Source organism: Colias philodice, chromosome 17, assembly GCF_061535455.1.
Source record: "Colias philodice isolate Cphi_HAF_F1 chromosome 17, ilColPhil1 Martin Lab GWU primary, whole genome shotgun sequence".
In the NCBI taxonomy this organism is placed as follows: domain Eukaryota; kingdom Metazoa; phylum Arthropoda; class Insecta; order Lepidoptera; family Pieridae; genus Colias; species Colias philodice.
The window spans coordinates 2,194,755-2,221,069 of NC_143102.1; the positions used below are offsets into that span (position 1 = coordinate 2,194,755).

At 30.9% G+C, this 26,315-nt stretch overlaps 4 protein-coding genes across 4 annotated transcripts in view; 1 reads left to right on the top strand and 3 right to left on the bottom strand.

Annotated features, from left to right (window-relative positions):
* Positions 1–9,761: 9,761 nt before the first annotated feature.
* LOC149480879 (zinc finger HIT domain-containing protein 1) lies at positions 9,762–10,463 on the bottom strand. Its single transcript, XM_089705783.1, has 2 exons — positions 10,138–10,463; positions 9,762–9,922 (listed from the first exon to the last, which is right to left on the bottom strand). Exons 1-2 carry the CDS (start codon positions 10,461–10,463, stop codon positions 9,787–9,789), a joined length of 462 nt encoding a protein of 153 aa, XP_089561909.1. The 3' UTR covers positions 9,762–9,786.
* A 41-nt stretch (positions 10,464–10,504) lies between these two features.
* On the bottom strand, positions 10,505–12,401 carry Tfb5 (transcription factor B5). Its single transcript, XM_089705785.1, has 2 exons — positions 12,188–12,401; positions 10,505–10,695 (listed from the first exon to the last, which is right to left on the bottom strand). Exons 1-2 carry the CDS (start codon positions 12,220–12,222, stop codon positions 10,509–10,511), a joined length of 222 nt encoding a protein of 73 aa, XP_089561911.1. The 5' UTR covers positions 12,223–12,401; the 3' UTR covers positions 10,505–10,508.
* LOC149480881 (meiotic nuclear division protein 1 homolog) lies at positions 10,630–12,177 on the top strand. The gene is made up of 5 exons (XM_089705777.1): positions 10,630–10,790; positions 11,123–11,259; positions 11,429–11,534; positions 11,690–11,836; positions 11,911–12,177. The coding sequence occupies exons 1-5, from the start codon at positions 10,701–10,703 to the stop codon at positions 12,049–12,051; spliced, it is 621 nt and encodes a 206-aa protein (XP_089561903.1). The 5' UTR covers positions 10,630–10,700; the 3' UTR covers positions 12,052–12,177.
* Positions 12,402–23,968: 11,567 nt separating the features above from the next.
* LOC149480882 (neuropeptide CCHamide-1 receptor-like) overlaps positions 23,969–26,315 on the bottom strand; it is a 127,658-nt gene continuing 125,311 nt past the window's right edge. Inside the window, exon 9 of the mRNA XM_089705757.1 lies at positions 23,969–25,479. Within this exon, the coding sequence (XP_089561883.1) occupies positions 25,419–25,479 (61 nt within the window). The 3' untranslated portion in view covers positions 23,969–25,418. The remainder of the gene's footprint in view (positions 25,480–26,315) is intronic.

Genomic DNA, 26,315 nt, shown 5'->3' on the forward strand with positions numbered 1-26,315 from the left:
TTAATGAATTAATTAGAGTAGGTGCAGAACAATTTGAACACTTGTTGAGTTTTAAAACAATTAAATAAACAATTGATTTAAACAATTTATTTATTTGTTAACATGGCGGTGTGATCACAAACATTTGGAACTTCCCTTTTAAGTTATATAAACCTGTAGTAGGGAAGTTTGGTGACACCCATACAAAAGCAGCCACTCCACGCACTAGTCGCGCGGCAACTGAGCTCCCTAACCGCCCTAAACGTTATTACATTACCCAATCTGCAGGGCGCTTAGGGAGCTAGGCAGATCGGGCAGACCCGATCGCCCTAAATCGGGACACTAACTGCCTAAGTCTTATTACACCACTCTTAGTTAGGGTTAGGGTCCCTAAAAATTGGGTGGTCTAATAAGCCTTTATTAATAAAATATAGTTTTTAAGTTTCCTATTCTGAAGTAACTTTTTTGTTTGAATACTAATCGAGAGAATTCCGTAAAATAATTTATGAATACACCAGTGACCAGTGTTCTGGAACTTTGGTTCAGCCTATTTGGAGATTAGCTGGAATAGACAGGCACAATTTTTAACATACTTATATTAACGTAATACTTAAGTACCTACCTAATACTTTTGAACTTTTAAATATAATTATGTCAGAAAACATTTTACAGTCTCCACTTTCCATAGTCCATACCAAATTTCTCTATCGTTACCTTAGGAAATGTAATAATAATTATTCATCATTATTATCATATTATTTATAGGTACTTTATGGGAATTTGTAATATGCCATATAAGCGACAGCACATAATGAAATGACTTCTATAGAACTGAAGGAACGTTCATAACATTTTCTTCAGTCCGTTACAACCTTTAGCTTTTTACAAAACATTTGATAGACACAGTATCAAGTAATAGAGGAAGAGCATCTGGTATAAACAGCTGTTGATAAGCACGTGGCTGGAGGGGGTGGCATGTTTTATATCGAATATAGAAGGCTATTGTAGTGGTTGTCAGTTGCCAGTTATACGTGTAAAAAATGTTATCACTAACTTCCTACTTCCTATTGTGATCCCTTCTAGTTAGCCGACTTTAACTTATTAGCGTTTTAGGAAATCATTATACTTAACCATATTTTAGTGAAAGCGCAGGATAAGTTCTGAATGATGATGATTGTAAAAGAAAACAATGGTCTTTTGAGGTCTCAATTTATAAACGTTATTTCGTTCTGGATTTGCTTTAAAAGTTATTTGATTAATGTTTGCAGATTGTGAATTTGTATGAACCCAACATTGGACTTGGAAGTAGGTACTTATCTACTTCTCCCCAATAGATAATGTGTTTGTTCTAATCGTTGTAAACAAGTCCACCACCCTTCATTAGCGACAGGGATACAGGGACAGCTGTTGCCACAAATGTTAAATTATCGCAAATGTGACCAATCACCCTTGCTGAAATAACAAGGGGTTTGCAGTGTATGTCCATGTTGTATTTTTTCAATCTCTTTCGCCCATAAAATTTACTGAAGAGGTAAAATGCAGGCAGGTTAAAAAAAATCAAATAAAATAATAATTTAATTCACATTAGTATTTTATTAATATACCCCTATCCTTTCTCGTTCATTTTCCCATGAAAAATCCTTTTTTATACCCTTAAATAAGTAGGAATCTGTAGAAAGGTTACCAACTTACAACAACATAGGATCTTATTAGTTATTACTAGGGCCCGGATAAATATGTATTAAAAATTTCGAAATATGTAAATATAAAATGGACTGAAAAAACTAAAATATGGAAAAAATATGTACAATAAAAAGCAAGTAACAACATTTTTAATAAAGCTTTTGTTTTTTGAAAATTGAAAAAAATAAAAAATTACAATTATAATCAACTTCCGATTCACTAACATTTGAATTGCAGTAAATAATCACGTGTTTGGCGCAGTGGTAAAGTCGACGGTCCCGGGTTCGATCCCCGGTCAGGGCAAATATTTGTGTGATGAACTCAATTATTTGTTCCTGGGTCTGGGTGTTATTATCTATATATATGTATTTATTAAGACGATACACAAAAAAAAATCCACTGCTTGGCGGGCGGAGTCTAATAGCTCGCTATCGCGAACGCGGGTGTGCGCGAAGTCATTCTTGCAAACTCGCCGCGCTGCCACATGAGTAGAAAGACGGAACAGAGACTAAGCTTCAAACAACCGCGCGAATCGATTGCACTACTACAAGTACGCGGCGCATGTGTGTGTGACCGCAGGCCGCTTGTCGCGTACGCAGCGATTCTGGAAAAAACCGGTTTGCGCTTGCACAGGCTGAGGACAGTCTCAGGGTTGATACGACTCACGTTGTTTGTTTTATTAGTTGCAACTTGCAAGTTTGAATATTTTAATATAAAACGTAATATTTTATTCTTAAAAATGGTTGTTTATTGTACTGTGTGTATGAATAATACTAGAAAAACTAAAAATATATCGTACTTCAACTATCCCAGGGAGTACAATAGGTGAGTAAATATTTTGATTATTACTTTTTCAAGTAAGTACCTACTTGCGTTTATTTTATTAGGTCCTTTTTTAATAAGAAGAGAATTGTACACGGTGTGTTTTACCTTTCATTATTATTACAAGTTTAGCATTTGTAAGTATGTATGTAATTGTGTGTAATTATAAAACTAATGTGTGTAATTATAAAACTATTTAACAAATGTTTTGTTTAATTTGTCTTTACCTATTGTGACAACCCTACCAAAATAGGTAACAATTTTGCACGTTCTTAAGAAGCTTAGTCTCTGTTCCGTCTTTCTACTCATGTGGCGCTGCCGCTGGCCGACTCGGGACAAACATGTATGGAGTCGTCATACAGTTATAATATTGTTATACATTTATTCAATTGTTGATTTATTGGTTTTATTTTCTTGCTTATAAACAAATAATCTTCTTTCCAACAACTACTTAGACATTATTAATAATTATTATTATTTCGTAATGTTTACTTTATTACAAAATAATACAGGTTATAAATAATCTTTAAAATAACAAAAAATATTGTTACTCTGAAAAAATGAAATGGTAATCAATAACGCGGACTACTGAATTGATTTAGATAGAATTTGATGCTGACGTAGATATTACATCATGCCCAGAAATGAAAGGTACTATTTCTGAAAGAAGTTATAAACCCTAATTCTTCTCAGTCAAAGTCAAGAGTGGAAGATATCACTAATACAGTAAAACTGATGCGAAACTTTGGATGTTAATTTGTATATTTTTTGTTAGTTGTTACTTAATCACGTCAAGACTACATTACCAATTTTGATAAAATATAGCTAATTGCCTGGATTTACACATAGGATACTTTTTATCCGAACTGAACACTTCTGTGGGATAAAATAGGATTCACGATATAACCTAATTCCAAGCGGGCAAAGCCGCGGTCGGAATGATATTTTTTTAAATAGAAAAATTGTTTTAAAAAAAACACAAAATATATTGACGCATGTATTTATTTTTTGCACTCTATTATAATTGTAATTATTCATTACAAATAATCAAAATAAAATAGCCAGAACAAAGTTAGGCCCTGGTAGGGTAGGTAGGCAGGTACAGCAATGTGAGACGAACACTGGCTTATTTATACCAATAATATTGTATTATAATTTTATAAACATTAAATAAAGTTTACAACAAAAATACATAATATTAGCTAATGTGAAAACGAATCAACCAATCATCCCACAACAATGAAATGTGCACACAAATATTCATCCAAATCGGTTCATGTGATTAGGAGGAGTGACTGCAGCGCCATCTTCCGGGCCCAATTGTGTTTCCAGATCACCCAGGAACTCAATTTAATATACTTACACAAAATTTTTCGAAATTAAAACTCACATTACTATGTAAATATGAATATAAACCTGTTTTAGTACTAAGCAATTTCCCGCACAGGTGTAGTAAGTATAAATGAAACAAATATCAACATCAAATTCTTTATACAACATACTTATCTACCACCTACTAAGAAATGTAATTCTTGAAATTTTTTCGTATTTTTTTTTTAAATATAATACTACTCCAATGAGCTCCTGTTCCATATCACGTCCGCCATACTTCCACTAAGTTCACTATGATTTTTTATTTCTTTGCACTTTGTTGCTTTTTGCTAAAAATGGAATCATGCGATAAAACCAGTAGAACGTTGATAACATACATTTTTGACTGAATAAAGGTACTTACGAAGGAGTGGGTTCACATTGTGAACAATCAGTGGGTTTATTTTCCTTCTGGATTCCGGATTTCTGAAAAGATTATCTATGCTATAAATGAAAAAAATCTTACACATTCGTTATGTACTTAAAACAGGGGTACATATCAAACATCGTCTATAATACAATTATCATCAAATTTAAAATAAAACCAACTTCTTCATTAATTTGTTCCAATTGTAAGCATTCTTTTTTCTCCAACCTTTATGTTTCTTCTTCTTATTTTCTTTATTGTCCCCATTTGTCTCATTTTGTCTTATCGTGTTGTCACCCTTTTTTACGATTGCGCGAGCGACACAAGTTCCCCGTGTGACGGCCGTAGCGGGAATGACTCGTGCAGCGATCGGGGTAGGAAGGTACAGGGCGGCTCTCGCTATATTGGCTGGTCGCGCGCTAATTTCAAGTATTTCTTGTTTATTTCAAAACCATCGCATATTTCAAAATTATAAATCGGTAGACGTATAGGTTGTATATTTTATAGTTAATATCCAAAAAGTCGTAACTTTACGTTTGTTATTTTGAAGATGCCAGAGATTATAAAAAAATAACAATGAGAACTTTGTATTTTTTTTCTATCGAGAAAATATCATGGAATCATGTTTCTAAAACGGTAGACGTATTGTGTTACTATTGAACTTTCTTGTCAAGAATTTTCATCACGACAACTTTAATAATATAAAAATTACGAAGGTTTGAAAAGGGCCGTAAATGTTAGAAAAATTAATTCATCACCTTAAATATTATATTTATCGTCGCCTAGTACCCACAACACAAGCCTTAATTGAGCTTACTGTGGGACTAGGTCGATTTGTGTAATAATGTCATATAATATTTATTTATTTATTTATTTTAATCTTCCACACAGCATGCTGTTAATTTTTTTTAGGATATGAAATCCTCTGTTTTTTTCTATGACATAAAAAAATTTTTGCCTAGCAACTTCATCAACGGGTCTTTCCGATTCAGAAATCTTCTTTTCTATATTTTGAATAATCTTCAAATTTTCTATGAGTGAAGTTGAAGAATTCTCGAGCGCCATTATCTGCCAGAATTTTTAGAAAACTCATAGCGCTGATAAAAATATGGATACATTTTATTGATATTTTGTGGAATATGGATTTACGTTTAAAATATGGAAAAATATGGAAAATAAAACCTGAATTTTCACGATCTAAATAACATATTTACTGTGGACACGATGATTAATTACGAAAACAATGTCAAATAAAAATATGTAAATACATATTAATCCGGGCCCTAGTTATTACTATCAAAAGAAACTGCAGAAAAAGATGGCTAATTTGCCTTATTTCGATGTGCGACCCTCTGATTTTATATCATTACTTGCCCTGCCCAATGAGCAGGCAACTCATTTGCAGAGACACGACACTGAACACTCTGCAAATGTTCATAGGCGGTGGTCTTAGATCAATACTTAATGATCTAAGGCGGTGGTGGTCGCTTTTCATCAATCTACAGCTACCTGCGGCTCTCGTGTCGAATAGAAAACTAAAAAAGCATAACTAATCGCAAGATTAGGTTTTAGAAAATTTTAAATCAAACTGTTTTAATCAAAGACTCTTTCACACATCACATATGCTTTTATTGAATAATAAATGAGAATTAAATAGATATATACAGTTTATTTATTATGATTTTTTTAATAAAAACTAGACAAAAAAAAATATGCAGCGCCATCTAGTGTCATAATATAAAACTACTACATTGTTTAAATTATTTTGTCTATCCGATAACAGATGGCAGTGTACACAAATTGTTTTAGGCGGGAAATTCTGTAATTACTCACAGCCACAAATTTTCAAGATTTTCAATAGAAAACAACATAGATAAAGTAATTTTTTGATGAAAATAATTCCCGTACAGTGGAAACCTGGGCATTTTCACAAAAATGTACCCCCTCCTTGAAAAATATATTTTTTTTGATAGTATTATATTTTAAACTTTTTTTGGTCTCTTTAAAACGGAAATTCAATATACTTCAAGAAAACATATAATATGATGGGTTTAAAATGAGAAAACTGTAAAAATAATAGGACACAATGGAAAGTCTCGCAATTTTATATCAGTTGTGTGACTATATTCAGTAGCTGGAAAAACAGTGCAAAATATAAGAATTTTTAGATATTGTTTATTTATTAACTTAAAATCGTTATTTTGTATATTTTAAACACTCACTATTCCCAACTTTTGGATCTAAGCTAATTAAAAAAAACAATAGTATATTCAGTATTGTGACTCTGGTACTTCAACTGTCATTATTATCTTTACATTTAAAATGTTAGATACTTTTTTAGAGAAAAGGCAACAAATATTACACTTATGTATTATTCTCCATTAAAGAGACTGATTTGAAGGGCATTAAATGTAAAATCTACTGAAATATTTAAAAAATTCAGCTCCGTAATATAGGGACAGTCACACAACCGAATACCTAAAAAGGGAAAGGGTGCGTTTACATGGCGAAAAAAAAGTACGCAGGCACACATAATAAATATAATTATAAACTTAACTTAACTTCAAACTAAATTATCACAATCAGTTCGGGCTTAAGCCATCACATTATTATTATTTATCTAAAGGGTAAATTACTATCAAGATTCAAGAATAAGAAGTCTCTTTTATGTTTTATATTGGCACTAATCAAATTAATCAGTCGATAATCAGTCTTCGTGATTCGTTTATTATTAACCTTAAATAATCTCAATCACCATATTTGATAAAAAAAATCTTGTTTCAGTGGACGCTGCAAACACGAAGGTTAATCTGTAAATAAAAAAAAAACCAATGAAAAATATCGTGAAAAAAATTAATTTTTGTTCCATTATTATCTTTCGTTGTTATACAAGGCACATTGTCTAGATTCTTAGTTCTGCTGGCTTATTTTGTTTCTTTTTCTGCATAATGCTTCTTTTTTTTTTCCTCAAAAAAAAATTTTACTTCCTCATGCAAAATGATCAATCAGCTGTTGCGATTTGTATGGGGAAATAATTTTTATTTTTGAAATCTACTTTTTGCCGTAGTTTCCTACTCAGTCAAAAATGTCTTAGAAAAATATTTTTATAGCTCAAGAAAATCGCCATGTAAACATTGCTTTATGTGTTCAGGCATGTTGTGACTTTTCGTTCAGCGTATATGTGACCGCTCAAATAGTCACACAGCGGAAGTCACATTTGATAATCCTCTAGTAATAAAAACGGTTTAAAATATAACCACAACACTTATATTCATCAAAACTTTTGATCAACTTACATATAAAACATTTAAAACAAAATTAACTAAATACTACAAGATAAATAGATAGAAATAAGCCAAAATATGGTCACATACCTGAATGAAGAATTTGGTCCCTGCAGCTTGCAAACACGCGTGCACTCCTTCTAAGCAGTTTTTTGACCCTGACGGCTTCTAACCTGATAAGTTGCATAGCAGTAGCTATGGTGTTGACAGTAATGCAAAATTAATTGAACCACAGTAATTTTCTTTTTAGAAAATCGGTGACACAACTGAATGTTCCGGGAAGGACAATTTTTTTGATTTTCTTTTTTATTTTTTTATCTTTTATTTTGTTATATAAGGTTATTATATTTTAACTATTATCACAGTAACTGATTATCCTGGACCAAATAAAACCTTAAAAGATGGTACCTTTCTTACAAAAAAGTTAAGAAATAATGTAATAAACGCGTAAGAGTAAGCAGGGGACAGCGTAAAATTACCCATTTTTCGATTGTTATTTATAATTAACTTAACTTTATTTTAGATTTTGTCATAGTTTTTGTTAAAAAAACAAAATATTGTATACGTATAATCACTTTGATAACATATATAAATAATTCTGGCAACTACTTCATTATATAGAATTCAATGAATTCGAGGGACAGTTGAAAATCAGGGGGGTATACATTTTTGTGAAAATGCCCACCTATGATAAGAATTTTTTAAAATGAGATGCAGCGCCATCTAGTGTCATGACATAAAACTACTACATTGTTTAAATTATTTTGTCTATCCGATAATAGATGGCAGTGCACAGAAATTGTCTGTGGCGGGAAATTTTGTTAATTACTCACAGCCACTTATTTTCAAGATTTTCAATAGAAAACAACATATATAAAGTAATTATTTTATGAAAATAATTCCCGTACAGTGAAAACCTATGATAAGAATTTTTTAAAATGTGATGCAGCGCCATCTAGTGTCATGACATAAAACTACTACATTGTTTAAATTATTTTGTCTATCCGATAATAGATGGCAGTGCACAGAAATTGTCTGTGGCGGGAAATTTTGTTAATTACTCACAGCCACTTATTTTCAAGATTTTCAATAGAAAACAACATATATAAAGTAATTATTTTATGAAAATAATTCCCGTACAGTGAAAACCTATGATAAGAATTTTTTAAAATGTGATGCAGCGCCATCTAGTGTCATGACATAAAACTACTACATTGTTTAAATTATTTTGTCTATCCGATAATAGATGGCAGTGCACAGAAATTGTCTGTGGCGGGAAATTTTGTTAATTACTCACAGCCACTAATTTTCCAGATTTTCAATAGAAAACAACATAGATAAAGTAATTATTTTATGAAAATAATTCCCGTACAGTGAAAACGGTCTATGATAAGAATTTTTTAACATGTGATGCAGCGCCATCTAGTGTCATGACATAAAACTACTACATTGTTTAAATTATTTTGTCTATCCGATAATAGATGGCAGTGCACAAAAATTGTCTGTGGCGGGAAATTTTGTTAATTACTCACAGCCACTTATTTTCAAGATTTTCAATAGAAAACAACATAGATAAAGTAATTATTTTATGAAAATAATTCCCGTAAAGTGAAAACCTATGATAAGAATTTTTTAAAATGTGATGCAGCGCCATCTAGTGTCATGACATAAAACTACTACATTGTTTAAATTATTTTGTCTATCCGATAATAGATGGCAGTGCACAGTAATTGTCTGTGGCGGGAAATTTTGATAATTACTCATAGCCACTAATTTTCAAGATTTTCAATAGAAAACAATATAGATAAAGTAATTATTTTATGAAAATAATTCCCGTACAGTGAAAACCTATGATAAGAATTTTTTTAAATGTGATGCAGCGTCATCTAGTGTCATGACAATAGAGATCTTTAGTTTCTGTGATCTGTGGTCATGGCATAAAACTACTTCATTGTTTAAATTATTTTGTCTATCTGATAACAGTTACCAAGCGTTTACCCATTATTTCAGGCGGGAAATTTTGATAATTATTATAGCATATATAGCCACTAATGTTCAACGTTTTTTGTAATTGTTTAGTTTAAATGAATTTTCAATGAAAATTTAACTTTTCAATCTATATCTATATCAAGAAACGATAGAAAACTACATTTATAAAGTACTTTAACTATTACACAATAGATGGCAGTATTCTCTGTTTTAGGCGGGAAATTTTGTGAATTTACGAAACAATCTGGATTAAAAAAAAACATGCTTTAAAAAAAATATTTATTTGAAATTTTATGCAGTCCATTTAAGGCATCTTGTGTCCAAGTGGGTGCCGAGACATCGTACGCAGCAATATCGCGCTCCACAAGGAATACAGGTGTAATTTGAAGGAAAACCACATACAGCACAGAAGTGTCTATCTGGAAATCTGAAAGTAAGAAATTGTTTGCATTCGTTCAAACTTCAAACCAATAAGTTTTATTATAAGTCATGTTGCTACAACTTTGAGTATGATGATGTGTGCGAGTAAAACATTAATACAATGATAAGTATTAAGATTTCATCGACCTTACAGCTTGTCTTTATTTATATTTTAACTTATACAAGTATTTATAAATGACACATCAAAATTAAAGTGCTTACTTAGAAGGTGGTGCTTGGGCTGACAAATAATTGGGAGGATCTGGCCTAAAACTAGCATCTTCTTCAACTAATTGCGCAAATGTCTTCCTGAATCTCATCTTATAATACTCTGCACTTTTCGATTTTTTCTTTCTCGTCGGTTTCTCATTGGAATCGGCAAATTTGGGTACTTTTTTGGACATAACCAGGTCAGCGTGAGGATCTTCATGAAAGTTGTCCTGTTCAAGGGCCTCAACAGCTTTGCGAGCGCGTCTTTTCCTTGCTGCATCATCTAAAACCCTCTTCTTTTCCGCGTCTTTTACTCTACCAGATTCCCTGGACGCCATTTTCTTTTTTATAAACTATTACCAATTATTTATATTGTAGATGGTTTACAATCCTTTATCATGTACCGGGATACTAAGTTGGTCCATCAAATCATCAACTCTCGCTTGAAGTGTATCAACAATATCTGAGGATATAAACAAATGGGTCTCGTCCAAATCTTGTAGGATAAACTTTCTGCCAAGTGCGAGGGTTTCATCCAAGTGCAGAAGGAACTGTTTCATTGCCGGATCACTGAAATGTCAAAGAAAAGGGGGTTAAGTGCTGACGAGAAGAAAACTAAGATGTTGGAAATATTCCATCAGAGTAAAGATTTCTTTCAATTGAAGGTATGTTTAAAAGCAATAGCACTATTTTTAGCACTGTAGCAGTGTATCACATTGATTTTTGTAAACTTTACTTGTATTTGTTAACTCAGAGAGAATCTCAAAATGCCCATTATATTTGATATTTTTAGTTTTATGGTATTCAAATGCATTTTATAAATATAAATTTAAAAGGATAGAAATATTTTTATGACGAGGCAGGATCCCAGCTTGTGATAAATTATATCAATCCTTTAAAAATGTATAATTATGTCCATTATAATTGTAATGAAATTTATTGTGGAGTATGATAAACATTCCATACTTAACAACTTCAATTTTACAAATTTATTTAGGAATTAGAAAAGATAGCGCCAAAAGAGAAAGGTATAACAATGCAATCAGTCAAAGAAGTAGTACAGAGTCTGGTTGATGACCATTTAGTTGATAGTGAGAAGATTGGAACTTCAATTTATTTTTGGTCTTTTCCAAGGTACAGATTAATAAGAAAAGATAATAAGTTAGCATAGAGTACAATAATTATTATCGATTTTCAATTAAAATTATATAATCAATTGCATTCAATTTCAATGAACAAATATTGAAAGTAGCTTTAGTATTATTTTACCCCATAATGTTAATTTTTATATTATTTCTTCTAGTAAAGCTAAAAATGCAAAAAAGAGAAAATTGCATGACCTCCAAAATGAATTGAATGATGTCACTAAGAAGTTGAACAAAGCTGAGGAGACAATTGCAACTGAATCAGTAAGTTTGTTTAATATTCATTATAGAAGTAATTTATTACTTTTGATTTCTTTTTATGACTACAACAATTACTGAAAATGTAAAAAAAATAAAATTTAAGTTTCATGAATAATACTTAAGTGTGATTTAATAAGATATCAATTTCTCTCACTTAGATTGGTCGAGAACCAAATGCTGAAAGAACTGAAATATTAGCAGAACTAGAAAAGGTAACTAAACTTGAATCGGAACTTAAGAAGGAGCTACAAAAATATAGAGACAATGATCCTGAGTATATCGCTCAGTTAAAAACTGAGACTCAAGTAAGTATTAATAATTTAAAGTAGGTATTTAATAAAATTTGAGCATGGTTTTAATGTTATTCATTACATGATAGGATTTAAAAGCTGCAATAAACAGATGGACTGAGAATATCTACATAATAAAATCTTACATAAAAAATAATTTTCAAATGGAAAATGAAGTTATTGATCAAAGCTTTAATATACCGCCGGAATTGGATTATGTTGAAGATTGAGTCAGAAATACTAGACTTTGTTTGTACTGTTGTCTCCCAATTTTAAATATTCAATGATACGTAGTTATGATGTACGTATTTACCCATTTAGTATAGATATTAAATAAGTAAACAAATGTGCGTTTTATTTACCTACCATTCCACAAGGACTCCTTTCATAACATTCACCATGATGCATTATTTGATCTTCAATTAACTAGCACAAAATACGATGATGCAGGATTGTAAGAATTTTCTATTCAGTTTAACATCAATAGGAACACTGAATTTTGATGAAATTGTTTGTAAATTATAAATTACATACACAATTTAACCGTATCAACTATAAATTTCAAAGCAAATGACATAGAGTGAATAGACATATTGAAATGTCAAACTGACAGCTTTATCTCTTTACATGCAAGTTCTTAGGACGGAGTTTTTAGATAAGTTCTAATTTTAATAAAAAAAAAAACAGTTGTTCTTTTTGTAGATATTAGGTAATATTATAATGTTATTTTTTTTCAATTAAGTACTATGTTATTGTAAAAATATAATGCAATGTGTTTTGTCAAATAAATCGCAACTACCGGGCTACCATTTTCTTTTAAAAAATAAATGAAATTCCAAAATATGAAGGTTCACATTTGTATCGTGAATTCCATTCATATGTAGGTAGATATTAAAGTTTACAATACTAAAAGTTCTTTAAACTTCAGCTCTTTAGAAAGCAGTTGTTTCATGACTGTTCATCTAATCGCACGCAGTGCCTCACGTCATCACGTAAAACTTTAAGATCAACAAAATTGTATACGGTGTAAATGCTAATGCGCTGGTACAACTTCGTTTTTCATTTTTACTGAACCCAGTCCGTTCTTTTATTTATGAAAACATGTAAAAGTCACTTTAGTTAACACTAAAAGTGTACAAAGAAATAAAAGTCTGGACGAGTGTTTAAAGGGACTTCGAAGCAGCTTGGGAATTCGAAGTTTGTAGACCTTTCGACAAAGTCGACCGTTCAGCCTAAATACCGAACATTGAAACTTCTCACAAAAACTTGAGCTCGTAAGATAAAGACTGCCTTTGAGAATAGACGTGATAGTTGGACAATTTTTTTATGGCTTGGATTGTCACTTGTGACAAGATGAACGATTGATATTATTTCGGACATTGTTCTATGGCTAAAATATGTTTCTATATGAGATGATTATTTTTCCATGAATACCTATGTACCTAATACGTTATTATAATTATCTAAATAAGTTTTTAAAAATGTATCCAAGCGGAAACAAATTCGATAAACTCCTGAAAAAGAAAATTGAAAACCGTTCAGCCATTTTCTTTCTTATGTACCATTATACAAATTAAAAGTTATTAAATTAATAGATCAATATTTTTCCGATTTTCACAAAATATATTCACAAAGGCCGATCATATTTCTCACTGAACAAAAGTTCTATCTTCTTACTAGTTTATAGATAGATACTAATGTGTACCACATTCTTATCTCATACGTCTTATGCGTTCAATTTGAATTTATTAATAGCTATAATAGTGCAAAATATTGTATTTATTTTAGTTTTGTTAATTAAGAATAATGTCTGTGTCCCTATGACTAAAAATCGTTGATATTATATATGTTATTATATTATATATTATATACTAGCTGTGCCACGCGGTTTCACCCGCATTGCTCCGCTCCTATTCGTCTTAGGACTTAGGGTGATGATATATAACCTTCCTCGATAAATGGGCTATCTAACACCGAAATAATTTTTCAAATCGGACCAGTTGTTCCTGAGATTAGCGCGTTCAAACAAACAAACAAACTCTTCAGCTTTATATTATTAGTATAGATTATAATCGTTTCTATGAAGGAAGAAAGATTTTTATTATTTAACAAACATTTATTTATTGATTCTAAATACATAAACGCAGTTTGCTGTTTGACTTCATATTGGATTTACGAATCACTTTTGTAGCAACGATATTAGTTTTCTTTGACACTGAAATGGATTCAAACAACACTTTTATAGCTCATAGTTTATACAAAAGAAATTCTTGTATTTGTTGCGTGCATAATATATGTACCTATATTCAGAATTTCGTTACCTTTCAATCATTTTTATTTACCTATCTAATATTTATACCTTCATTGTCACGTGTAGTAGATGAAGTTCTAAAAATATCCTTTGCAATTTCAAACATTGGCATCTGAAACATTTTTGCTCGGAAAGTCGTTTGTGCATACGACCATAGGAAGTTTACCTGTAGAACAAATCTAATCTTAGTAGGTCATAGAGCAATCTATTTCCTAGAGATGCTCAAATTAGTGAAGATTGACTGAAGCTTCGTCTATTGTAAACGAACGTCAGAGTGCAGTGTAAAGATACCTAGTCTAGGTAAATGTATGTATAGGGTAAATATCGGTAGATGGATCTTTAGAAATTGGGTGCAGATTTAGATAGGAATCAGAACATCAAGGAAATTGAACTTATCCACCATCTTTTTTGAAAAGGAAACTTACAGACTAAGTTATTTAAAATTTAATCCCAATAATGATATGCTTTGCAGATTTCTCATAATTAGTTTGGTAATTTCGGTTCTACTGCCATCATATTGAGGTATGAGACTAAAGATTACTAATATATAATATGCCCAAAAGCGTGCAACCTGATTTTGCACGCTTTAGCTTGCTCCATCTTTTTCCAATTGACTTGTCGGTACGATTATAGTCGATCACCAAGTAAGCAACACAACAACGATTCCGTTTTCTCTAGGGATTTTAATCCAACTTTGATAAGTGGTACGGATCCTTACGTAGCGTATGACCAATCAAACCTCACTGACGGCATTTAATCTGATGACCAGTGTTTTGTTGCAGAGCTTGCATAGGCTTTTGAAAATTTTATACCCCGTTTCATAAAATAATTGCGTATGTACGTCATGATGATCTTTGGTTATGTGAAATTTATATAATTAAACCATTTGAAGAATTTATACGCGTCATCCAGCGCATGTGTTCGTTAAAATTAAAGTGCTATAAATTACGAAGTCACGAGACCCGAATAGATTAATTTTCCCTGACAACACCAGGTCGGCATATTTCATTACAAAAATTGTCTGGTTATAGCTCATAAAGCTCAAAGTTGGTACCTACTACCTACTTTTAATATTATATTAATACATAATTATTAGATGTTTGTGGGTTTGTATAAGTGAGATTTTGTGCCTACCAAGTAGGTAGGTATTACATTACAGTAATAGGTACATTTATATTTTGTAAGGCTTTAAGCTATAACTAAATCTTCATTTTCTCAAATACAGGATATTTTGTTGGCAATGCTGTGCGATATGTTATGTTGTGACATGTTTTATAGTACAGTAAGCCATTAAAATTGGCTCGATGAATGATTTTGAGATGTAGATAAGATTAGGCTTTGTAGACAAGCATACCACTTTATTATTTACTACTTTTTTTCAAATACAGAACTTGAAAAAGATTACATAAAAAGATTACGATACAAAGATACATAAACGTATTATAATTTGAACAACCATTGACTGTCCAGTGATTACGAAAAGCTAAAATGTCATTTTACTAATTATAACCAAATAAGATTCAATGATCGAAACGCTCAAAAATAATTGCCATCTCTTGTATGAAAACAGAAGTGTAGAATAGACTCAACAAGGTAAATGAAACTTTCTTATTTCACAGAGAGAATTATAAACTTTTGCACACCTAAGTCGACAAATATAGCGTGAAATAGAGGTAGTACATAAGTTAATTAGTGTGCCTTATATATTATACAAGTAATGAAGACTAGCGAGGCAGCTGGTAGGTGTTAGGCGCAAAATTGTTTTAAATAAATTAATTTTGTTGTTGCGTGTTTTCGCTACAGACTTATTTGTGTTGTTCTAGAAGTCTGTGGATTGTCAAGACGTTAAGTTTAAGTTGTTTTGTGAGTTTAATATGAAAATAACCTTTTGCACGCCTCATAAGCGAAGCGTTGAGGTGGGTACTACTGTCACTTCGCGCAAAACATCTGATTTTTCAAACTTAAAATGTCTTTATGTATCATACATTGCACTTGTAAGATAATACATACACACACCTATTAAGAAAAAACACTATTTTTAACGTTCATGATATTTTTGATGTCATTTTTGTTATTTAAACTAGTTAAAAAACAGTTTAAAAAAGTTCTGTCTTGGACGTCCGTGTGTCTGTATGTGCGGATCCTTTTTCTTGTTAACACGATAGCGACCGAAATACTTTACTAATCGAGTCTTTTTTTTTCTCTTACGCTTGAGTATGCTCAGGAATAGAACCCTTTCATTTTTCAGGGTCTGATTCGATGTGGTTTAATTGTTATTAAATAAACAAAAATAATAATTAATAAATATTTATTAAAAAAAAAATATGAGGCGTGCACTTTTGGATTTTCCAAATTATTTATGAATGTAGAAGGAATGTAGATAACGACTGTCCTTTAAATTCAAGGTATCTTCAAGGTTTTCATTGAAAGAGGTTATCATTTTTTGCATTCCGCAACAGAAAGTTTCTCTTTTATATTGATAGCAAGTTAAATACTTATAAGGAGACAATGAAATCCTTAGAATATATTTGAAGAAAGACACAAAATTCTTGTGAACTTAATCTCAGTTGAAAATGTATAATTACGTTCTTCATTTTACAACAGAATTTCTTCAAAATCCTATTAATAACTTTCGCACAATTTCCTTTTACGAAAGTGCTAAAAATAAGGTCTCAAGTTCAAGATAAGTATATTCTAAGTTGAATAATTGCGTAACTTAACAAAGAGGAAGATTGAATGCCGCTTTCATTTAAATGACGCAAAGCCCCTGGAGATATAGAAAAAACTTTGTTCAATTAAGTGGTATCCGATTTTTGTTCGGAAACACAAGCAATTAGATTAGAAGAGGTTGTATCTGCTCTAATGTGGGTGAGGTCGTTTTATTTAGTGATTCCAATATAGATAATGGAAAGTTTCGGTTTCTGAAAAGCTCTGTGCTCTTTTATGCTTTGAGCGTCGATATAAGATCGCTTGAAATCTTATATTACTTTAATACATATTACCTATTCGTACAGCTGTACAAAACAACATTTTTCAGTTAAGATTTATAGATATAGTACTAGAAGCTCTACTTCGTATACAATATTTTGAATATAAATGTCGATTTTAAATAATTTAACGCATAAATAATGATCTACCTACTTAAAAGCTTATATTTAACATTTTTTATATAAATATAACATTGAGCTGAATCTCAACTACTAAGCTCTAATACATAAAAGAAGTCGTGTTAGTTACAGATAAAAAAAAAAAAATTGAAAAATATATTTACCCGAACGAAACCGGGACCAAGAGTAGTACTTTACAATATGGAAATAGGGCAAATCTTATGAAATTATTAAATAACGTTCAGGAATGGGCAAGATACGTGCTGGCATGTGATGACGTCACGTCTCGATTTGTATTGTCCTCAAGTCCTCGTAATTATATTATCGTATTCCTCAAGAATCAAGATTAGTGGATGAGACGGAACTTCAAAGTTCAAAGTGACTTTGGTCTAGGGTTTTAGCACTAAATAGGTATGAAGGAAGTTATGCAAATACTTGCAATTGGCGCCATCTCCAGTCGCGAGTAATGTCTTTTAGGCTATAGCAATGTATCAATGTTGATTACAATTTAATTAAGTTTCCATATACATAGTAATAAGCTAAAAACTAATAAGTTTCGGCTAGGTTATGTTTTTTTTTTACGCCAAATGATATACTTTCACCCCTTTAAAACTATTACACTCATAGTTTCTGTGATCTGTGATTACACCTCTAACAAGACACCTTTTTTTATAGAAGGGAAATCTTCCAAAGATACCCACGGCCCCCGGGGAAGGAGCCGTGGGTTATGTCGGATTCTTACCGATTAAAACCCCACTGTGTTCCGTCGAGCCGCTTTAATGATCGGGCCGCGGGTATTGGTTAGAATTCTTCCGCGACCTAACAAGACACCCTGTATAACTTAGGTTAGATAAGTCTACATCTGGAGTTCACGAAAAGCAAATTAGAAAATTATAATGAAACTTTTGTTTTTATTCAAAATTCCGTACACAATTGCGTCCGTGGAAATATCTGAAGCATTATAGTCGAGAAACAGAATAGGTATTGTTCCCGCAGGAGTGAAATGGGTATTGCCAATTAAAATAAAACATGCTTATTGTTGGATAATGCTTATTTATTGCGTGATTAAATTGACCAATGAGAATAATCAATTGTGCTATTGTTATAGGTTTCAGTAAAGTTGTGGATTTAATAATTTGGCTCTGTTTTCGATTTCATTTTTGTTCGTATTAAAATTTAGTTATAATTATCGAAACATTAGTTTTATTGTCATTGTGTAGTCAGAACTTTTAATATGGCGTCGTAGGAACTTGTGTATGAGTAATACACAATTATTAAAACAAGGGTTATTATGTACATATAATATGAGACTATACTTTCTTCTAATTGATTGTGGAAGGTTAATGACAATCAAAAAATTAATGAAGTTCTAAGGGGATAATGTTTTCTCTTTTTTACACATAAATTAAACTTTTAAAAGAAACGTCTGTTATTTGTTCATTTGAAAGTGCTTGCTTGTATTCTTTATTTGTATAGATTTTAGAGATGGAGAGGTCAAAATAAAAGAATAATAATTTTATATTTTTATATTTCTTTGTTTCGCTGACAGACAATAAATTCAATTCAGGAACCTAACAGTGATAACTTATAATACACGAAAATGTTATTTTACACAAAACTTATTAACAAATCTTACCTTATCCGATACTTATGCTTTATCCGAGATATCCTTATTTCACTATGAAGATTCACAATAATATTTTCACTATCTGCGTGCTTACAGTAACTATTTAACTTATATTGAAATTATTATTTATATAGTTACATAAAATTTCGAAATAATTTCCACATTCTGTGTATACATATAACTTAAATTGTACACGTACTACATAATATGAGGTCATAGCTCACTTTTTAATTCTTTCAAAAGACTTACGATAGACTCAAATTCTCTTAGTTTTTTTCCAATCGGTCATAGCAGTTAACCACGATGGGTTAAGGTTTGCAGAGGCTTTTGAAAAATATCTCGGATTAAGCATCTCGTATTCACAATCTCGTTTCATTGTAATTATTCTAATAACTATAGAAAAATAGATAACTACAATTGAACCTACTTTTTACATAAGGCTTGAGGTACGTGAATGATGTAAGTATATCTACGTAATAGCGGTAAAAGTGCTTTTGATTTGTTGTTTATTTATTATTATAAAATTTTGTGTTCTTGTGAAAGGTGTATAATTTTTTTTGTATTAAGTATTTATTATTAATATGAAAATAGGACATAACATATTGAAATAAAGAAAGTAAATAATCCTTCAAGTACCTCAAACCATAACTTAATATAGGTATTTTATTTATGTACAATCTTTGGTATGTTTATAACTTTATTTAATTAATATTTACACATTTTATTTACAGAGTTCCGGTTTAATTTTGAATATGGCGTAATTATATAAATTGTCTAGTTCAATTTCAAATTTTATTTAACAGAAAACATTCAAATCCCTTCAGAGATCTCTCAGTGACCCCAAATTAAGAATTTTACATTTTTTTTACAGTTATAATATTTGTGCGTCATGTCACATGTTGATTCTCTATGATTTAAGATTAATATTAACCCCTCAGCTGTCGCGGCGCGCCGCGTCAAAAAGGTGCTGTCTGTCGGAGAAATTCGAGCGGTCGGCGCTGATTTGCCGATTTTTTTCGATATTAAAATTTGTGATATAAACTTTAACCTGTGACACTCTTGTAAATTTTGATGCTAACTAGATAACCAAACTTTATATTAGTTACCTTACTTACTCCCTGGCGTGTTTATTTTACTTATTAGAAGCATTTTTTCCCACACATTTTGAAAAAATATGACATTGTAAAGAAAAATACCTACTCATAAAAAAATAATATCAAGGTATTTTAGATTTTTATTTTTGTATTTTCACACTAGAATAGACAATCTTTTGAGTGAATATAACAAAAACATAGGTTTATTTTATAAAAATTCGAGAAAGTTGAGTATGAATATCATCGTTTACGCATGAAAATAAGTGGACGCGATCTCCACATATGTTCATACAAATACAGACATTACAGTCTGCTCCAAAATTAGAACATTTCAAAAATTTTTGCTACTTTTTTTTATTTTTATTATAATCAAAACTAGATAAAAACTAACAGTAATTTTTACTTTTTTTAAATATTTAGGTTTTTATTAATGTTTAAAAATCGTCTTATTCCTAAATGACTTCATTCTTATGGTGGACTTTGTTCTAACGTCTGTATGTATAACGTCTCCACATCAATTTTAATTTTAATTTATTTTTTCTTAAAATTAGCGATTAAGAAAATATTTTTTGTGGTAACAATAGCATTATGAAGAAATGCTTTTTTTTCTTTCATGCTCTTAATTATTATAATATAGTACCTATAAAATGAAATGTTGTCCAACTACAAATCGAAAGGCACTGTATCCATACAGAAAAATGTCTAAGCTGTACAAAAGTGAAATCTACATTTAATTATACCATAACTTAATTATAAACCGTTACATTTAACTTCAAATCAAAAATTTCGGAAATTCGAGTTTTAAATATTTTTTATAAAATACAGCTTATGTTAAGGATAAAAATCAATAAACTTAAAGATTCAAAATAAATAAACAATTATACATCTACATGTTTTATTTACTTAAATAAATTTTACTTAACTGACAGAAAAAAAAAATTCTTATGAAGCTTTTTGTGTCTGTACTATTTATATACTCATGTGGTTGTAATGTGTGGTGTTGACGCCAACATTGGCCAATAAATAGGAATATTTGCAACTTAGCATAAATAACGTTAACTTCTGTTCATTTTTTCTTATAATACATCGGACACAACGACCGCCTCAAAACGACGATTTATTACCACGAGGTTCCACTTGAATGTGATCAGGAAAGTGATGAACGCTCTCCAATCTAGTTGAAATGAAATGAAATGAAATGAAATAAATTAAATGAAATAAATTTATTTGTCCATTATATGATTTACAATTAATGTAAGACAGTGGGTCCCAAACTAAGTGAAACACTTGTGTCTTGGGACCCTGAGTTGCGCTTCTTGGTTATATACATATGTTATGGACAGTAGGAAGTTAACAAGTAGGTAAATAATCTAATGTAATGGAAGTTAATACAATTAATAAAAAAAAGAAAAACAAAGTACATTATTTTGCGGTTTGCAGCACGCGTGTTCGTGATAGTGTGTGTGTGTTTACGTGTGTGTGTGTGTTTACGTGTGTGTGTGTTCTCGTGTGTGTGTGTGAGTGAGTGTGTGTGGTTGGGTGTGTGTGTCATTGTTTGTGAGTGAAGGCATATTGTTATAGTGTGTGTCAGCTCAGTGGTCCTTTAAGTAATTGTTCGGTTTCTTCAAAAGACAGCGTATGTAACCATTTCTTTATGACCTTCTTGCATGTGTAGTTCGATAGTAGTGTTATGTTACAATGTTTGTTGACATTATTGTATATCCGAGGAAACAAAAATTTTGGACATCGTTTAGCTAAAAGGGTTGTACTTCAATACATGCAGTATTTCCAAGCATATTGTAATTAAGATATAAACTAATCGGTAAAATTGTATTAAAATCGGTTCAGTAGTTTAGGGAGTCCATAGTACACAAACAGCATGAAACTTAAAAATATTTTGATTGGAATAAAGTAAGACGTGTTATGTGTAGAATTTCATGAAGAATCCTGGTATCAGGAATTAAAAGCTGTAAATTCCCAAACACTAATCGTGTTAGTATTATTATCTGTTCATTTGACAAAATATACAGAGTTATATTGCTTGATTTCAAATACTGTTACGTCCTATTGTTAAAGTAAGCCTTGGAGTGTCTTGTCTTCCATTGCCACAAGAATCGTTGTTTAGATCCATTTGAATTCTCTTTTATTGATACTCAAATGCTTACGAATCAGAAAAGGTTATCCTATCAAATACAAATTTTTATTTTCGAAAGATAATTAAAATATCACGACGGAAGTTTATTTTAGGGTTACCTAACAAATAAGTTATTATTGATTATGTAGTTTTAGACAGCAATGTGATATCTTCAAATAGAAAAATTGCATTCTTCTTCTGGGTAATAGAAGCAGATTTGACACCAAAAGGCAAAAATACAATAATTGTTATCGCTAGTCATTTACAAAATGAGAGGGTAGATTTATATTTGCGGGCGTACTGCAAATGATGCATTTAATTCGTTTTATTAAATAAGTAATGTTCCAAGGCTATTTAAAGTCATGAATGCAAAAAAAAATAATCTTCTTCAGACAGCGATCTACATCTTTAACATTCTGCCTACGAATGTACTACATATAGTACATAAGAATAAAAAACCGGCCAAGTGAGAGTCGGACTCGCACACCGAGGGCTCCGATTTCCGAACAAACCAATTTTTTATTATGTTGTAACTCCAAAATTTTATGTTTTTCGAAATTATTCCTCAATCTGCGCTATAAGACCTTATTTTACCCCAATTTCAAAACGTACACGGAAAGTACCCTGTAGGTGTCGATTCCCTTGCGAATGTCGAAATTTGCAGCATAACCCATTGAGCCCCGAACGGCCCGATCGGTCCACGATACAATAGATTTTCTATTAAAAACTCAGATTTATAATACATTTAAGCTATGCAATCAGAAGAAATAATATTCATATGCGGCATATTCTGAAAACCTACTAGCAAGGGAATCAAAACCTACGGGTCAAAAGTTAAGTGGACTTGGTTAAAAGCAAGGTATTACAGCACAGATAAAGAAAAATTCACTAAAAACATAAATTTTAAAGTTAAAACATAATAAAAAGTAGGTTTGTTCGGAGTCCTTGAAGCGCGAATCGTATTGAGGTTCAAAACTCTAAAAAAAATTCTTCCAGTTTTAAAGAAATAACCCCAAAATATGTGTGTGATGACATCTTTGGACTATCTGGGTTTCAAAAATAGAGATAAATGACAACTCCCGTGTTGTCGTTCATTTTGAAATTGTGAGACGACAGAAAAACAAAATAAAAACAGTTAATCAAACATATATGCCAACGCAATCAAAAGATACAACCGTTTATGCTGCAAAGTTTCGTAATTTTCGACATTTGCAAGGTTATAAAAACTTACTTTCCGTGAACAGTCTTGAAATTTGTTAAATAGCAACGTCTTATACCACAGATAAAGAATTCTAAAATATGAATTAAAGGATGCCTACAGCCTTCCTACAGCATAATTAAAAAAATAAGTTTGTACGAAGCCCTCGGTGCGCGAGTCCGACTCGCACTTGGCCGGTTTTTTATTTTTTCAGAAACATAATTATGGTTCCACAATAAAAAATAATATGTTGCATTTGTATGAAGGTAAGAATATGTTGTACAATTATTAATGTGTTAAATTTCTTTTCCAGTTTGTCCTACACAAATTACATAGTAACATAGTCACTTTGTCCTATATATAGGTCATAGTGAAAACCATTGTTCCCGATGTAGGTTTTTTTTTACTATTTTTCCAGAATATATACACTTTTAACCATAATATACTAAAATTAAAAGAATTCCAGAGAGGTTACGGACTATAATTTTTATAGTTGATTATATCGTTTTAAACCTGAGGACAATAAATACCATAAAAACGATATCTATCAATATAAACAAAACATATTATGTACATTTTATATTGTATGAAATTGAAAAATTTAATTGAAGACGATCAATTAAATTTTTCAATTTCATACAATATGCGAACATCCTGTACGCGGATTTTACGGGGAAATTATTGTCGGTTCTGAATTGAAAACGAAATATCTCTAAAATGGAACACAGTATCAAATTTTGAATTATATAATAAAAATCTTCATAAAATTTCTTGTAAAATGATGTAAAAAACAAATACAATATTAAAAATAAAATACGATTAACCAGGGGTCAAAAACTAAGCAACGTACATTTAAATGGTAGATACATATTTGGAGCCATTATTTGTGGTATAATTATTGGTAATTTTCATTATTTCGGCACATAAACATTAGGATATATAGTGAATAATAATAAAAAGAACAATAAATACTTACCGTTTATCAACTTTCCGCAAAATTTAACATTTTTATAAAACTTTAAAATTTAAAAGTTACTCGACTAAAGTATGACATAATTACTGTTATATTTCGAATATTTATCGGTCAAATTATTAATTGATGGACTTTAAATATTCAGTAATTCATAAGCTATCAACTAAATAGTCGTTTATGCAGATTTGAACTATATTTGTGTTACAATGAGCTAATTTCAAACCGGCGATGATTTGGCACAGATCTGTGCCACGACAGACAACGGGTACAAAATTTTTGGCTCAGATCTGTGTTCCGACAGACGAGGGTTTAATAAATCGGCTAGTGCATGTACTTTTAATTACTCAATCATACCATTAAAATAAAGTTATCATTTTGAAAATACATCAAATTCACATTAAACCTCACTCACTATAGTAATAAAGTTAGTGTGCTCGCGGTTGTCCGCATATTTGGTACAACCGTGAATGGTTTTCGATACTCTACACACAATTTAGTGCAAACCACTTATAAATCACGACATTAATTACATTTAAACGTTAAAAACTAATTTCCACTATATTTCAGCTTCCATTAGTTTCACAACACTTAGTTCCGAAATTTTATTTTTAGTTTCCTTAGATGGATATAAGTACATTTTACGGAATAATAAATTAGAAAAATTCTGCGTTTGACGCATATTTTTTTATTTCATAGTTCTCTATTATAATATAAATCTATAAATTATTTTATTTATAAGTTACCGGTGTAATGTAGTTAACGTAGTAACAATGGCGTTAATTTAAATTATTAATTTTATACTGAATCCGTGTTGCATCAGGAACCATCAGATTGGCATCATATTTTAGTTTTAGTCGTAGATACACGTTACTCTTGTGATACCTATGCACAATTCGAACTCGATAATTACATATCTGATGCATGACGTCACAACATGGCATTAAATCCGGTCTTATGTCAATATTTGACATCTTGACATTTGACAGTTTCTTAAATTTTATAATCTGTGATTTTATAGCTAAGCTGCTTATAGCTGTTTTTTACATTGATATTTATACAAATGCATTAACGTTGTTGTTTCCGAGTATTTAACGGTCTACATATTAAAACGATAGTCTGGTGTGTTCGCAATGGATCGCGAACGGTGCCTTTCTCAGAGCTTCGAAGAGCCGTTGTTCAATAGGCGAATGCTGCTGTCCCGGCCGACACTCGTTCTGTGAAAAAAGTCACATTGTTTAATATTTAAAATTGAAATTAAAATAAAATGCGATTAACTACTTACTGTTGTTTTAGTCACTTTTTAAAATACTATATTCTATCATATTCAGTACTCTTAATCTTCATAAAGGTCAGATAAATCATAAACATAATTGAATATATTTTTTGTTATTTATTTCACAACAAAAATAAAACAGTTACAATTAATAGACTGGGGTAGAAGCCTTTAAAAATAATGAAAAGATAAAAAAAATCGCAGTCGGATGAAACCCATTAGAAAAGGAGGGGACTATGATGAAAATAAAAGGAAAAATAAATTACGGTCAATCCGAGTTCGGGAAGTGGGAGGGGGGAGCTTTTAAGAGAAAAAAATGGTTTCTCTCGATTTCCGACAAAACTACAAGTCCTACAGGAAAAAGTTCAATCGCAAAGTTGTAGGTAATTAAAAGTTCTACAACTTTTGTATTCACAATTTTTTCACATAACCTCAAAATTTAGGTGAAAAATTCAAAAAACCAAGTTTTTGGTCTTTTATTTTTATCTACTTCAAAATTTATTGTTTTTCTACGAAATTTGGTGAAAACTTACTTTATTATGTCCCAAATACACTGTAATTTATTTGATTGAAAATATTTATTTTTTCGCCTTATTTTGAATTAATACCAAAAAAACAACCTAATTTTCAATCGAAAAGTCACCCGTCAAAATATCAGCTTTTTTCAAAAACTGGGGGTGCCTTTTATTCATTGAAATCTCTACTTTCATATGGTGTAAAAAAAAATAAACACCACTATAGTAAATGTTCTCAGGAAATACATACAAACAGTGTGAT